Here is a 14542-nt window from a genome sequence, read left to right as displayed (position 1 = left end):
TCCGGAACCGCACAACTGCTCTTTGTCCATTTGAGACTTCAACTAGACAATCACCACCGTTGGACTTTTTACTCTGGAAATATTTGATCAACTTGTTTTGTACTTTGGGGACATCAGGGTTTCCTAGCTCAACAAGCAGAGAGAACGAGTATGCTTCTGCCATTGCTGCTGGCCACCAAAGAATGACCACATCTGTAGGCTGCTGTAGATATAGACTGGTATTCACTGCAGGGTGAGGCGTGTTCTTTCTGGTTTCATTTTCGCTTATGTTTTTTCTGGTTTCATTTTCGCTTATGTTTTTGTGAAAAAAAGATCTTATTTGACAATGAAACATATTGCAGCAACATAACATACAGTAGATTACTAATAAACAGATCACAGACAATTAAAAAACAACAACTAAGGGCTGTGTAGTAAATCCTTTATTTTCAGGAATGCACAAAAATGTGTGATACTTGGTGACAAAACTGCTGCAATAGAATTTGTCAACAGAATTCATCAAGGCGTTTTAATTTTTCCATGTGGTGCCTTATCTTACTGTAAGTCAAACTCTACATAAAGTGAAACTAAAACGTAATTTTACGCATTCATTCTGAATGGTTAGGGATAGGGTTATGGGATAGTTTAGGGTTAAGGTTTGTGAAAGGCTTAAAACAAAAAACAGTATATAACACTAATATATTTATATGAGAGAAATCTAGTTTTTTGAATCACCTTTTTATTTACTTTGTCAAATTGAACTAAGATAAAAGGAAAGAGTTGTATGCTAAACATCCAGCAGTGGTTCTCAAATGTTTTTTTTTTGTTATGGAAAATTCACCGGGTCGCCTCAGTCGCAACCCGATATTCATATTGCGGGTGGGAAAATCCAGTAAAATGCAACATGGGAAATTATTTACTGAAAAATATATAAATGCAACATATAAAGTGTTGGTCCCATGTTTCATGAGCTGAAATAAAAGTTACCAGAAATGTTCCATACGCACAAAAAGCTTATTTCTCTCAAATTTTGTGCACAAATTTGTTTATATCCCTGTTAGTGAGCATTTCTCCTTTGCCAAGATAATCCATCTACCCGACAGGTGTGGCATATCAAGAGGCTGATTAAACAGCATGATCATTACACAGCTGCACCCTGTGCAGGGGGAGATAAAAAGGCACTCTAAAATGTGCAATTTTGTCACACAACACAATGACACAGATGTCTCAAGTTTTGAGGGAGTGTGCAATTGGCATGCTGACTGCAGGAATGCCCGCTAGAGCTGTTGCCAGATAATTAAATGTTACTTTTTCTACCATAAGCCACATCCAACATCATTTTAGAGAATTTGGAAGCACATCCAACCGGCCTCACAACCGCAGAACACGTGAAACCACTCAAGCCCAGGACCTCCACATAGGGCTTCTTCACCTGCGGGATCATCTGAAACCAGCCACCCGGAGAGCTGATGAAACTGAGGAGTATTTCTGTCTGTAATAATGCTCTTTTGTGGGGAAAAACTAATTCTGATTGGCTGGGCCTGGCTCCCCAGTGGGTGGGCCTATGCCCTCCCAAGCCCACTCATGGCTGCGCCCCTGCTCCTGCCCCTGCCCTTTATATTTTTTTCAGTACATAATGCTGTATTGATATGTAGCAGTTACAGTACCTTCGGAAAGTATTCAGACCCCTTGACTTTGTCCACATGTTGTTACCTTACAGCCTTATTCTAAAATGGATTAAATAAAAACAATCCTCAGCAATCTCCACACAATATCCCATATTAACAAAGCAAAATGTGCTATATAAAAACAGAAATATCACATTTACATAAGTATTCAGGCCCTTTGCTATGAGACTCGAAATTGAGCTCAGGTGCATCCTGTTTCCGTTGATCATCCTTGAGATGTTTCTGCAAATTGATTGGATTCCGCCTGTGGTAAATTCAATTGATTGGACATTATTTGGAAAGGCACACACCTGTCTTTATAATGTCCCACAGTTGATAGTGCATGTCAGAGCAAAAACCAAGCCATTAGGTCGAAAGAATTGTCTGTAGAGCGCCGAGACAGGATTGTGTCGGGGTACAGATCTGGGGAATGGTACCCAAACATTTCTGCAGCATTTATGGTCCCCAAGAATACAGTGGCCTCCATCATTCTTAAATTGAAGAAGCTTGGAACCACCAAGACTTCCTAGAGCTGGCCGCCCGGCCAAACTGAGCAATCAGGGGAGAAGGACCGTGGTCAGGGAGGTGACCCAATGGTCACTCTGACAGTGCTCTAGAGTTCTTCTGTGGAGATGGGTGAAGCTTCCAGAAGGACAACCATCTCTGCAGCACTCCACCAATCAGGCCTTTATGGTAGTGGCCAGATGGAAGCCACGCCTCAGTAAAAGGCACATGACAGCCCACTTGGAGTTTACCAAAAGGCACCTCAAGACTCTCAGACCATGAGAAACAAGATTCTCTGGTCTGATGAGACCAAGATTCAAGTCTTTGGCCTGAATGCCAACCGTCATGTCGGAAGGAAACTTGTCACCATCCCCAAGGTGAAGCATGGTGGTGGCAGCATCATGCTGTGGGGGTAATCAAATGGTTACCCAGACTACCTGCATTGACCATTTTTTACACTGACTTTATGCCCACACACTGGACTCTACCCACACACTGGACTCTACCCACACACTCACACATGCATACACTGACACCCCAACACGCGCACACATGCATACTGACGCCATACACACATTGACACACACTTTCACACTCACCACATACGCTGCTGCTACTGTCGTATCTATCCTGTTGCCTAGTCACTTTACCCCTACCTATATGTACATAACTACTTCAATTACCTTGTACCCCTGCACATCGACTCGGTACTGCTACTTCCTGTATATAGCCATGCTATATTTACTTGTTATTGTTATTCACTGTGTAATTGTTCCTTGTGTCACTATTTTATTTTGTATCTTTAACTCTGCATTGTTGGAAAATGACCCGTAAATTAGCATTTCACTGTTAGTCTACAACTGTTGCATACAAAGCATGACAAATTTTACTGACTCTGCACACTGTGCTACAATGTGAATGGGTAGGCTACTTGTGGAGTGAACTGTACTGGCCTCACAGGTCAAGTCTATGCTTAATTTTTGCCTTCCAGTTTATAGAATGAAAAGCGGCATGACTTTGATAAGTGTAGCACTTTTAAGTGTGTATTGACATCTAGTTCCGCTTGCTAGGATACATTTATTGGACTCTGCCGACACCTAGTGTGTGACTGGTGTCTTGCTCAGAAGCACGAGAGGCTTCTACGTCATCTTTACTGGCGTGGTGTTTATAACACATAGACCAGGAAATTGCATTTTTTGTCAACTCACGAAGCATGAAAAGTAGCTAGTTGGAGCTGTGGTGACATTGAAACGCATAATTAGAGGACTATAGAGTCACCAATACGTTTAGAAATGGATGACGATGTTACCATTGAGGACGAAGGTGGACCAGAAATACAGAAGACACCCCTTGGAAACCAGGATTTAAGTTTCCTGCAACAAACTGGTAAATTGGCTAGCTAATATCAGCTGCACATCTGTCCGTTTCCTGGCTTGTTTACCAAGCCTAGCTAGCCGGGCTAGATATCCTTCAAAGACTAAAGCTAATAATGCAGCTAGCTAACGTTGTAGCAGTGGTTGTAGCTATTTTGGCTAGTGTAGGCTAAGATGGCTAGCTACAGTAGCTCGCTAGCAAAATAACTAGATACAGAGACGCCTCATTCATTGACAGGGCTGCCAACTTTTGAAGAAAGCTTAGAGTTATATTTGCTATGTGAATTTCATTTCCCCTGGCAGACTCCTAGATGGGAGAACATTTTACTGTTTTAAAGCTCTTTCCTGCAATTCTACGTATTTTGACATGGCTTAGGCCTATGACCAGGGTAACAAATAACACCGGTCAGGTGTATTCAGGAATCTGGATGCTTAGAAAATTGAATGAACACTCAACATTTTACGACTTTGAGATTTTGAGCGGCTGAAATGTAAAGTTTTTTTTTTATTGTTTGACACTTTTCAGACAGTAATGAGATGGGGAGACAGGCAAATGTGAGACAGTGGGGAGATTGGAAGCAGGGATTGATCACTGTTTTCAGGTGGAAAGTACGGGAGTGTTACCACTGCACCAAAGCTTTGCACAGGAAATTCAAATGTTGATGGCAGTGGGTAACCAAATCCTAGATTGTAGTCTCCTTGTCCATAGACTGCCTTCAAGGTAAGGACACAAACGTTTTCAGTATTTTGTAATTTGGGTGAATTCTCTTTAAAATGGGTCTGGAAGAAATTCCTGCTTGCTCACCAGGAGGGTTGGCGGTCCATGTGCTTATGGATAATTCATATTTCCTTTCATCTCGGCAAGGTCAAATGAGGAAATTAATAATTTTATAATTTTTCAAGATGCTTTGTTTCCCAAGTGCTGGGTCTTTTGAATATGTTCTTATTATAACAATTCATTTCTCAATCACCCAACCTTCAAGGAAACATCTAATAAATATCAATATGGGTTCTGGCCATCATCTTACTCTATGTAGACAAAATATGATGCGTTTATGAGTTGAGTCCCCCTACCATCTCTGCCTAGCATGTGCACAATACTAGAATGTGAAATGTATTTGATTCCTGGAGCATTTCATAGCAATGCTTTTTTTTGTATGATCTATTCAAAACTGTCCATGAATGGCTGCAAAAATACATAGCCTCGTACAATTCATTTTCGAAGACCCAAGTATTCATATCAGATTTTGAATCTGTGATTACACTGGCAACATTGGGAAGAGGTGGAATAATAAAAGAAGTGTTGGGAATAACAGTAGTGTTCTTGCTGACATCACATTCATTACCCTGTATTTTAGCCCATTGTTAAGAATGAGAATTTTTACACTGATCAGACTAAATAAAGTAAATAGATAATCAAATCACCTGAAAACAAGATTACATTAATCTGCCCCTACACCCTAACCAAATAGGTGTTTTATTTATTGTCCCCCCTCTAGAATCAAATTAACACATTTAGGTTCACAATCTGTTAGACACCTTTTTTTTTTTTTGTATCGATCCAAATCAGCTCACTCTACCAAACCTCCCTGCTAAAACATACTGTCTGTCTGTCTGCTGCCTTTTCGTTGTCACAGCCTAAATGTCAATACTCAGGGCTGGCTCTAGCCTTTTGAGAACCCTAAGCAAGATTTGATTGGGGGGGCCCTCCACATCACGTGAAAACATTTAAAACATTTTAGTGGTCCCCCTTTTGATGTTGGAGAAAGAAATGTAGTGTTTTAAGTTAAGTTCCTGCAATTCTACACATTTTGCCAAAGGCCGCAGAGCGAATGTTGCCGCTTTAAAGCAAGTTTTCTGCAATTCTACGCTTTGGTAAGGAGAGAACTTTGCAATGTTACAACACATTTCATGCAATTCTAATCATTTTGCCATGGGACAGAGAAAAAATGTGCAGTTTCACAGCTTATTTCCTGCAATTTCTACCCATTTTGCCGTGGATCAACATTTTTTTCCTGCAATTATACACATTTTGTAATGAATTATGCCATGTTAATATAATTTGAGTGTGCATGACTAACAAAATCAATAGGGGCCCCCTGGAGGTCAGGGCCCATGGGCACGTTCTCTTCATGCCCGGTCCGTATTCGGCCAGGATTACTACTTGTTTAGATAGATTGGTTGGTAGTTAGTTTAAACTAAAAATTGTTAGCTGACATGGCTAAAAGAGAAAAGCTACTGATGCACAATTTCTTTTGAAATTGCACCTGATGTATTCTACTGTTCTTACACTCAATAATAAGTTGAGACCTCAACATAATTTCCCTTCCTGTCCACAGTCGGACCATTGGTGGCAGAATATGGATGGTATCTGTTGTTCATGTGTGTGGGGGTCTACCTGGTGGTCCAGCACCTGAGCAAGAGGAGAGCCAGCCAGGGACAGAGCAGCTCGGCTTCTGGAGCAGTGCAAGGTGAGTGGCCAAAACCAATAGTTTTTTATTTAACCAAGGAAGTCACTGAGTTTGACAAGTACATTTAGTCTCTTATGCAGACACACACCGTCAGACACGCACGCACACACACGCACCTAGGACATGAGCGTTCTTGCTGCAGCTCCAACAATGCCATATTCTCAAGACAATGACAAGCTTGCTAAAGCAGAAACCAACTGGCACTCACAGGCTAGAGCCAGCTCTCATCCAGGCGACTGACACATCAGGAACGGAATCTCGGAATGCCATGGAATTAATGGAGTCAGTAATATCATCCAATCTTTAAAAAAAAATCTGGCAGATCCCAATGCAGTGGTGAGGAGACAAGAGGCACTGGAGGCGTCCAGGAGAAGAATGCAGGAGGAGCTGGATGCCAAGGCGGCCCTCTTCAGGCTGAAACAACAACAGGTATAAAGTGACACCTTTCATATAGACGGACCATACATAGACCATAGACGGACCGTACGTGGACCATGGACGGACCGTACGTGGACCATGGACGGACCGTACGTGGACCATGGACGGACCGTACGTGGACCATGGACGGACCGTACGTGGACCATGGACGGACCGTACGTGGACCATGGCTTCTTAGCAAAGAGCAATTTCTCAAGCAAGAATTTTGCTAGGACTGTCTGGGAGTGGTCTGAGTTGGGAGGGGAAAACGATCTGTTATTGGCAGAGGTTTGGAACTCTTTCTTATTGGCCTATTAACTCATTTAACGCCTGGTGATGTCACCAGACAGGCCAAAACTCCGTCCCACCAAAACAGGCAGAAATTTTAGGCGGTCTTTTCAAACAGCTCTCACACTAAAAAGGCATTATCGTTTTCACAGTATTATTCCAACCTCATAGTGTGGAAATAAATATGTAAAAAAGTTACGTTTTTGACTGCACTGGGCTTTTAACACAGATCTGAAACCCCAGGCACCACAAACAAGTTTGCCCGTTGTCCCTGCCAAATCTGATCTTGAAGACTTTGTGGTACTTGTCTTTTGTTTGCCCGTGATAGCTGGAGGAGGAGAAGAGACAACAGAAAATTGAGATGTATGACAGCATGAAAGAGGGGAGGAGTTACAGAGGAAAAGCAAAGACAGCCCAGGTAAGCTGCCTTCTCTATCATAGGCCTAAGTAACATACATACCATATGCCGTTTAGCAGACGCTTTTATCCAAAGCGACTTGCATGCATACATTTCACATATGTGTGGGCCTGGGAATCGAACACACAACCCTGGCATTGCAAGCACCATGCTCTTACCAACTGATTCATACAGGACCACCATACATAAAATGCAAAGTAAATGCAGCATTTGATAGACATTATGGATGAGTCAGGAGTTTTTTACGGGCAGGTCACGGGGTCAGAAAAATCTCTTGGCTGTGATAAGTCGTGATTAGCACCCAGAGTTTTTCCTGACCATGAAGAAACTCCTGTCTCAGACATATTACATAAGTCGTAGATTTGTTCATGGGTTTCATGTAAGCACTTAGAGGTTTCTTGTCTGTAAATGAAAATAGCTCATTATAATTATTATTATGATGTAACATTTCAGAACACTGAAGAGGCCAGCACATCGACTACAGTGTTGAAACCAAAGACTGACAAGAAGCCCCTACGGAGCAGTGGTATGTTGACATATTTGATGATGAGAGCAGTATTGTAATTGGGGGCTTCCAGAGGTATGTTTGTAATAGCTGGGAGGGTGTGTAAGCGATACAAGAAGGGGGGGGAAGTGTAATTACATTTTTATGATTGTATTTCCCTTGTGACCTAATAAAAAAAACTATTGTTCACAAAACATAAAATGTAAGACATCATGCTCACTCTTAAAGTAATTAAACGGGTTTTGAATCCTACTAGATTCGTTTCTGTATCCATGCAATGATGAGCAACTTTCATATTCATGCAAGGCACTAATCTTACTGTAAATAAAAAGCACTGCTATTCTTACTGAAACCTATTCAAAGTTTATACATTTAACATTTCCACCTGCAAATGGTGCCAAATATAAAGTACATACCAGTAGTAACGAAGGAATGAAATCCACAAAAGAAAAACAATTGATCACTGCGCAACGCTGCAGAGTAGCTTTGTACTGCAACTAGTTGGTCCTGCGAGTTGTGTACATCTGTCTGTATTACGATACAGGAAAACAACAGGTAATATTGCTAATGTTTTGTATTTCAAAAACATTAGCGATACAGAATGTTCATCCTTGCAACTGATGTTTTTTGGATTATGATCCGGTAAGAAGCAGTACTAAGCTTTTTTTTGTGGGGGGGTATCCAAACAGTGTCTTTAAAAAGAAAATGGCTAAAATGTGACGTTGCTCCTTTAAGGAATAAGTAGTAGGTAGGTGGCGCTGGCGTCCTCCATCTCCTCTCTGTGCCAGTAACCTACATTCTGCCCTGCTGTGTGTATTTCAGGCTTTAATCCCCTGAGCGGAGAGGGAGGTGGATCCTGTGTGTGGAGACCAGGAAGGAGAGGGCCGTCAGCTGGCGGCGGATGAGGTTAAAGGAGGTCAGAGCCACAGGCTCAGGGTAGACATCTCCCCCTTAACCCGGATCTAGGATCAGAATACCCTACCGTCGTTCCTAACCTGAACTACTAGGAGGATGGAAGAAATATCTGACCCTGTAGCTGTGGCTAGGTGTGACTTGTGCCTACTCTGAGGTGACCTGTGAACTCTGATCTTTGACCCGTCCGAGACACACACTGACCTACTGAAGGAAGCTGCCAGCAATCTCAAAGCCCTCTTAGTTATTGATCTAAATCTATTTGTTATTTGTAACTCTCTGTGTTTGGGTTTAGGGATTGGTTTCACAACTGTGTTTTAGATCATTTTGCCTCAGTAATATTAGCATTGTCAAAAAATACAATGTGTTGCCACATGATAACGATGAATCCTTTCTGTTTTAATGCCTTTGGACAACTTCAAACTAACCAGTGTTGAAAACGATTGTCTTGTTTCCACATTCAAATTTTGGCTTATTGAATCATCTTATTTCAGGACACCTGAGAAGGCCTTCTGAGTACGACAGTTTCTAATGATGCTATTCCTGTAAATGGCATCTGTGCCAGTGGGTTTGGCTGATGACTTTCAGTGTAACTGTGTATGTGTGTTTTCTTGTCTTCTTTTGGAGTTGGCGTTTGTGTAAAGTTTCAAATGTGCGCTGCCTACCAAGGCTTCATGTTGCGAGAGTAGATGCTAGCCAGATGGCTTTAGTACTGCTTTTTATACAATTACATAAATCAGATGTAACCGTTAGTCATCGTGTTATTTATTGGAATATCAATGATCATCAAGCAATTTTAGTTACTGAGAAATAAACTGACCTGCACCTTTTTATCACAATAAAGATATTATAGATAAGTTGTCTACGTATCTGTGATGTTTGATGGGGAGGCTGACTGTGACCACACACAATAGCATACACCTGCCAGCTCCATATTGTCCACTAGATGGCGGCAGTGTAATGTAAATGAAGCCACAATCATAACGGTATGGGTACAGATTTTCTAAACTGTATTGGGTAAGATCGCACTGATTTCTATGGCTGTCATAGACATTATTGTTGTAGTCTTGCTCTTAAATTGATAAGAATTTTATACAATCATTATAAACCTTATGTTCATTTTCTGCACACCATTTACATTAATTGAGTTATAGAGCATTTTGTGGTTGGCCTAGTCGATTATGATTTCTCAGAAATTGCTTTTTCATTTCACTATCAGTGCCGCATATTAACTCGGCTGACGTTTAATTTCAAGGTTCAACAATGCTTGTTCTGTACTTTTTTGCCTGTCTGCATGCATGGTCTTTCACTTTCACCGGCTCATCACCAGAGCATTCTCAGCTTGTGATCAGACTTGCGCGTCAAATACTGGAAGGGAAAAAAGCTGAGACCACTGCGTAATCACACACCCCAGCCAGTCAGAGCGCTCCTACGGAGTATCCACTAGGTCAAACCACACAGTTAAGCCGCGTTGCTACTAAGCGTTTTCGACATTCTCACAATGGCGAGGTAGTGGAAAGAATGGGTTGTCTACGCGTCTCTGGGCGAAGAAGAAACCATACATTTTGTTGAAGGTCGCAGTTTTTTGTCATCTATTGATAGCGACGGAATGCTTGCTGTTTAGAAGGGCCACATGAAGAGAGGAGTGTACGTTCAGGTGGTGGGTTTATGGAGACTGCTACGTATGCAGCAGCCAGCTTACATCGGGACCAAAAGCGGGTTGGATAAGAAAGAGGCTTTCCTACCATGAGAGCGAGCTAACCCCGTTTTTTATGACGAGGGAGAAACAATTGAACCAATATTGCTTTACAAAGACGCTGTGTTGGCAACAGTGAGAATAGGCTACGAGGCAAATCGGAGTTGGGTCAAGTTTTGGGGAATGGCAGGTCGAAGCCGAAGAGCATGGTTTAGTGTTCTGTTGGGGCTGGTTGTCGGGTTCACCCTGGCTTCCAGACTCATATTACCGAAGGCTACGGAGCTGAAGAAATCCGGTCAGAAACGCAAGGCGAACCCAGCCGGTTGCGGGTTGAACGGGGGTCTGAGGAGAGAATACGGTGGGGTGTTATGGCCCCCGCAAGATAACGGATTTTCGGCGACCGAGAAGCCAGTTCCGAGGTCCAACAATTTCCTTTACGTCGGCGTCATGACTGCCCAGAAGTACCTGAATAACCGCGCCATCGCGGCACATAGGTAAGTTATGTGTAGAAATGGAAGGAATGTTGCTTTTTCTTTTTAACAAGATACCATTTTCCGCTATTAGTTTTCTGTCTCCGGGTTTCTGTACGCGTCAGTTATTTTCATTCCTCTGCCCATTCTGAAATTGTCAGCCTACATTTTACATAGGCACTTAAAGATACATATTGTTGCTAGTTTTCTGCCAAATAGGGATACCGAATTTTAACAATGTTGCCTCTTAAGACTTATGCAAAATTGTTGTAAATGTAATCGATACAAATGTTGCTAGTCGCCATTTAACAGTGTATCAATGCCATGTGTGGCTGTGGCCTGTATTATGATAGTCCTTTTTCTTGTGAGGTATTAAACACCTCATGTTCTGTAAGCTGTCAAGACAAAACCTTGTTGGATATAATACTATAGATGATATACAGTCACTACAACTTGTCCTAAGTGACATTTAGAAGTATTTGTTACAGGGTCTATGTTATAACATGCTCTCAACATTCACACCCACATTTACCCTACAAAAATCATACTTCAATAGGCAAACTCGTCTGTTCAGTTTTTCAGGCCTTTGCCAACTCTGAACACATTCACTTCACAATTGAGCTGTATCATTCTGTGGTGATGGTTTTGCCATCAGATGAGCTGTATAGGCTCTTTGGTAGGCTAGTTTAATTTGATTGAGTAGGCAATGGCTCCATCCAAGATAACTCCAATTGTGAGGTGTTTCTGTAAGTGTTTCGTTGTAGACTAGCACTGGTGCTATTAGGATAGCTCTAAATGTAGAGATGTCTGTTTGGAAAGAGTGAATGTTAATGTCATTAGCCCTGAAATGTCTTTCATCTAGGCCCCACTGAAATGCAGTGAATGTGAAGGTTTTATGAAATGATGGGTTGGACCGAGAAGACAGCCTGCAGACTCAACAGTGCTATCTTTTCATGTGTCCAGTTATGTGGAAGATTCAATATAATTCAGGGGAAATGTGTTTGCACATCTGCAAAGACATCTGTATTCAATCAGATTAATTAGTAGAGTAGTTTATTTATTCTCCCTCGAATGTCCTTTAAATGGACCGATCATGGTGAACGTCTAGAGACCCGAGAAGGAGATATCTATCACAGTATTTTACATCCACTCCCATGTCTTTATTTTTGGGCCCAAAGTAAAGTCCCATTTAGTTTATTTTCAGTGCAGATGGTGGGAAAGCAGGCCTTCTTTTTACTGTCTCGGTTGTTAGTTAATTACTAGATTCCCCATTCAAATGCAGTTCTTTATCCTAATGAAACATTACTGGTGCTCAGTTGGGTATTTAGTAGGCTCAAGTCTGTGCGTGAACATCTTGTAAATACAGGTTATAACACATGTTATGCTGTGCTATTACATGACACTTATCCGTCTATTTGACATTTTAGTCATTTATTAGACTCTTTCAGTAGTGAGTACATAATACATTTTCATACTGGTCCCCCGTGGGAATCGAACCCACAACCCTGGCGTTGCAAGCGCCATGCTCTACCAACTGATCCACACGGGACCGTCTTTCTATGTCCTTCGTGGGCCCAGACTTGTGTGTGTGTTAGAAGTCTAACCCACTCTCCATCCTATAGAGTACCTGACCTCTGCCTGTGTCTCTCTCTGTAGAACGTGGGCTCAGACCATCCCGGGCCATGTGGAGTTCTTCTCCAGCGAGGGTTCGGACACCACCATTCCCATCCCCATCGTGGCGCTGCACAACGTGGACGACTCCTACCCACCGCAGAAGAAGTCCTTCATGATGCTCAAGTACATGCACGACCACTACCTGGACCAATATGAGTGGTTCATGCGGGCCGACGATGATGTGTACATCAAGAGCGAGCGCCTGGAGGGCTTCCTGCGCTCGCTCAACAGCAGCGAGGCCCTCTTCCTGGGCCAGACGGGCATGGGCGCCCGCGACGAGCTGGGCAAGCTGGCGCTGGAGCCCGGCGAGAACTTCTGCATGGGTGGCCCCGGCGTGATCATGAGCCGCGAGGTGCTGCGCCGGATGGTGCCCCACATCAGCCAGTGCCTGCAGGAGATGTACACCACGCACGAAGACGTTGAGGTGGGCCGCTGCGTGCGGAGGTTTGCCGGCGTGCAGTGCGTCTGGTCCTACGAGGTAAGAGCAAAGATGGCAGCTGGTCGTATTGTATACTGCAGTTAGTAGATCTATCACGGCTTTTGAAGGTTTATTTTTAATTGGTGTTATACAAGAGAAGGCTGGGTAGAAAACCATCTGAGATTGAGGATGTAGTCGGTAGAAGTGACCTTCAATGTCGTCCGTCTGAAGTGTACTAAAATGTGAGGAGGGGAATCGCCAACAAGACGCCTACCTTGGCTTGAAGTACTCTGTGAAGCGAAAGACATCATGAAGTGGATTTCCCACACACCACAGTAGTGTCAAGGCCATAAGTTGATAATCAGTAGACCTGGCACCTTCAGTAGACACTCCTTAGAGTATCTCCTGGCAGATTTAGTATTCAGATCTTATTCATGTGACCATATGATTGCTTGACAGATCAAAGAAAGGGGCAATTCCATGAAATGATTCTGAGACCAGGGCTCTAAAGTGCGACCATTTTGGTTGCATATGCTCCTGTAAATATGTTTCTGTGTGACCTGACATCTTATTTTGGGAGCACCAGTGCATCCAGGAGAAAAATGAGTCAGAGAATAATTGCTGTAATGATTAGGGTTTGCTGTACCGTCGTTCCCCAGTGACCTACTGTAGAGTAAAAACTGAGCACATATTCGTTACTGTCACGGCTGCTCCATTACAACAGAGAAAATGGACTGTTTCAAGCACAAACAGGTAAAAAGATATGACCCATACTACTGGCACAATATTTGTTTCTTCCTATCGTGAGATTGGTGGGCTGCGTTTTGCATTGATAAACCATGAATGTTTACACCTTGTTCAGTCATGTCACCTCATCATCTAGCTAACAACCTGGTTACTTCACCGTTCTATCCACTACACAGTAGAGGCACAGGAAACACCTGGTTACTTCACCGTTCTATCCACTACACAGTAGAGGCACAGGAAACACCTGGTTACTTCACCGTTCTATCCACTACACAGTAGAGGCACAGGAAACACCTGGTTACTTCACCGTTCTATCCACTACACAGTAGAGGCACAGGAAACACCTGGTTACTTCACCGTTCTATCCACTACACAGTAGAGGCACAGGAAACACCTGGTTACTTCACCGTTCTATCCACTACACAGTAGAGGCACAGGAAACACCTGGTTACTTCACCGTTCTATCCACTACACAGTAGAGGCACAGGAAACACCTGGTTACTTCACCGTTCTATCCACTACACAGTAGAGGCACAGGAAACACCTGGTTACTTCACCGTTCTATCCACTACACAGTAGAGGCACAGGAAACACCTGGTTACTTCACCGTTCTATCCACTACACAGTAGAGGCACAGGAAACACCTGGTTACTTCACCGTTCTATCCACTACACAGTAGAGGCACAGGAAACACCTGGTTACTTCACCGTTCTATCCACTACACAGTAGAGGCACAGGAAACACCTGGTTACTTCACCGTTCTATCCACTACACAGTAGAGGCACAGGAAACACCTGGTTACTTCACCGTTCTATCCACTACACAGTAGAGGCACAGGAAACACCTGGTTACTTCACCGTTCTATCCACTACACAGTAGAGGCACAGGAAACACCTGGTTACTTCACCGTTCTATCCACTACACAGTAGAGGCACAGGAAACACCTGGTTACTTCACCGTTCTATCCACTACACAGTAGAGGCACAGGGAAAAGGAAAGGGCT

The 14542-nt window shown here is 42.9% G+C and overlaps 2 protein-coding genes across 2 annotated transcripts in view; both read left to right on the top strand.

Annotated features, from left to right (window-relative positions):
- Positions 1-3309: 3309 nt before the first annotated feature.
- On the top strand, positions 3310-9385 carry LOC120049711 (selenoprotein S-like). Its single transcript, XM_038996068.1, has 6 exons — positions 3310-3536; positions 5863-5994; positions 6317-6423; positions 7028-7117; positions 7571-7643; positions 8445-9385. Exons 1-6 carry the CDS (start codon positions 3443-3445, stop codon positions 8525-8527), a joined length of 579 nt encoding a protein of 192 aa, XP_038851996.1. The 5' UTR covers positions 3310-3442; the 3' UTR covers positions 8528-9385.
- Positions 9386-10044: 659 nt separating this feature from the next.
- chsy1 (chondroitin sulfate synthase 1) overlaps positions 10045-14542 on the top strand; it is a 111821-nt gene continuing 107323 nt past the window's right edge. Inside the window, exons 1-2 of the mRNA XM_038996056.1 lie at positions 10045-10724; positions 12357-12852. Coding sequence (XP_038851984.1) covers positions 10414-10724; positions 12357-12852 — 807 coding nt within the window. The 5' untranslated portion in view covers positions 10045-10413. The remainder of the gene's footprint in view (positions 10725-12356; positions 12853-14542) is intronic.

This window comes from Salvelinus namaycush, chromosome 1 (genome assembly GCF_016432855.1).
Source record: "Salvelinus namaycush isolate Seneca chromosome 1, SaNama_1.0, whole genome shotgun sequence".
NCBI lineage: Eukaryota > Metazoa > Chordata > Actinopteri > Salmoniformes > Salmonidae > Salvelinus > Salvelinus namaycush.
The sequence above is the reverse complement of the archived record's forward strand: the minus strand, read 5'-3'. Positions and strand labels throughout refer to the sequence as shown.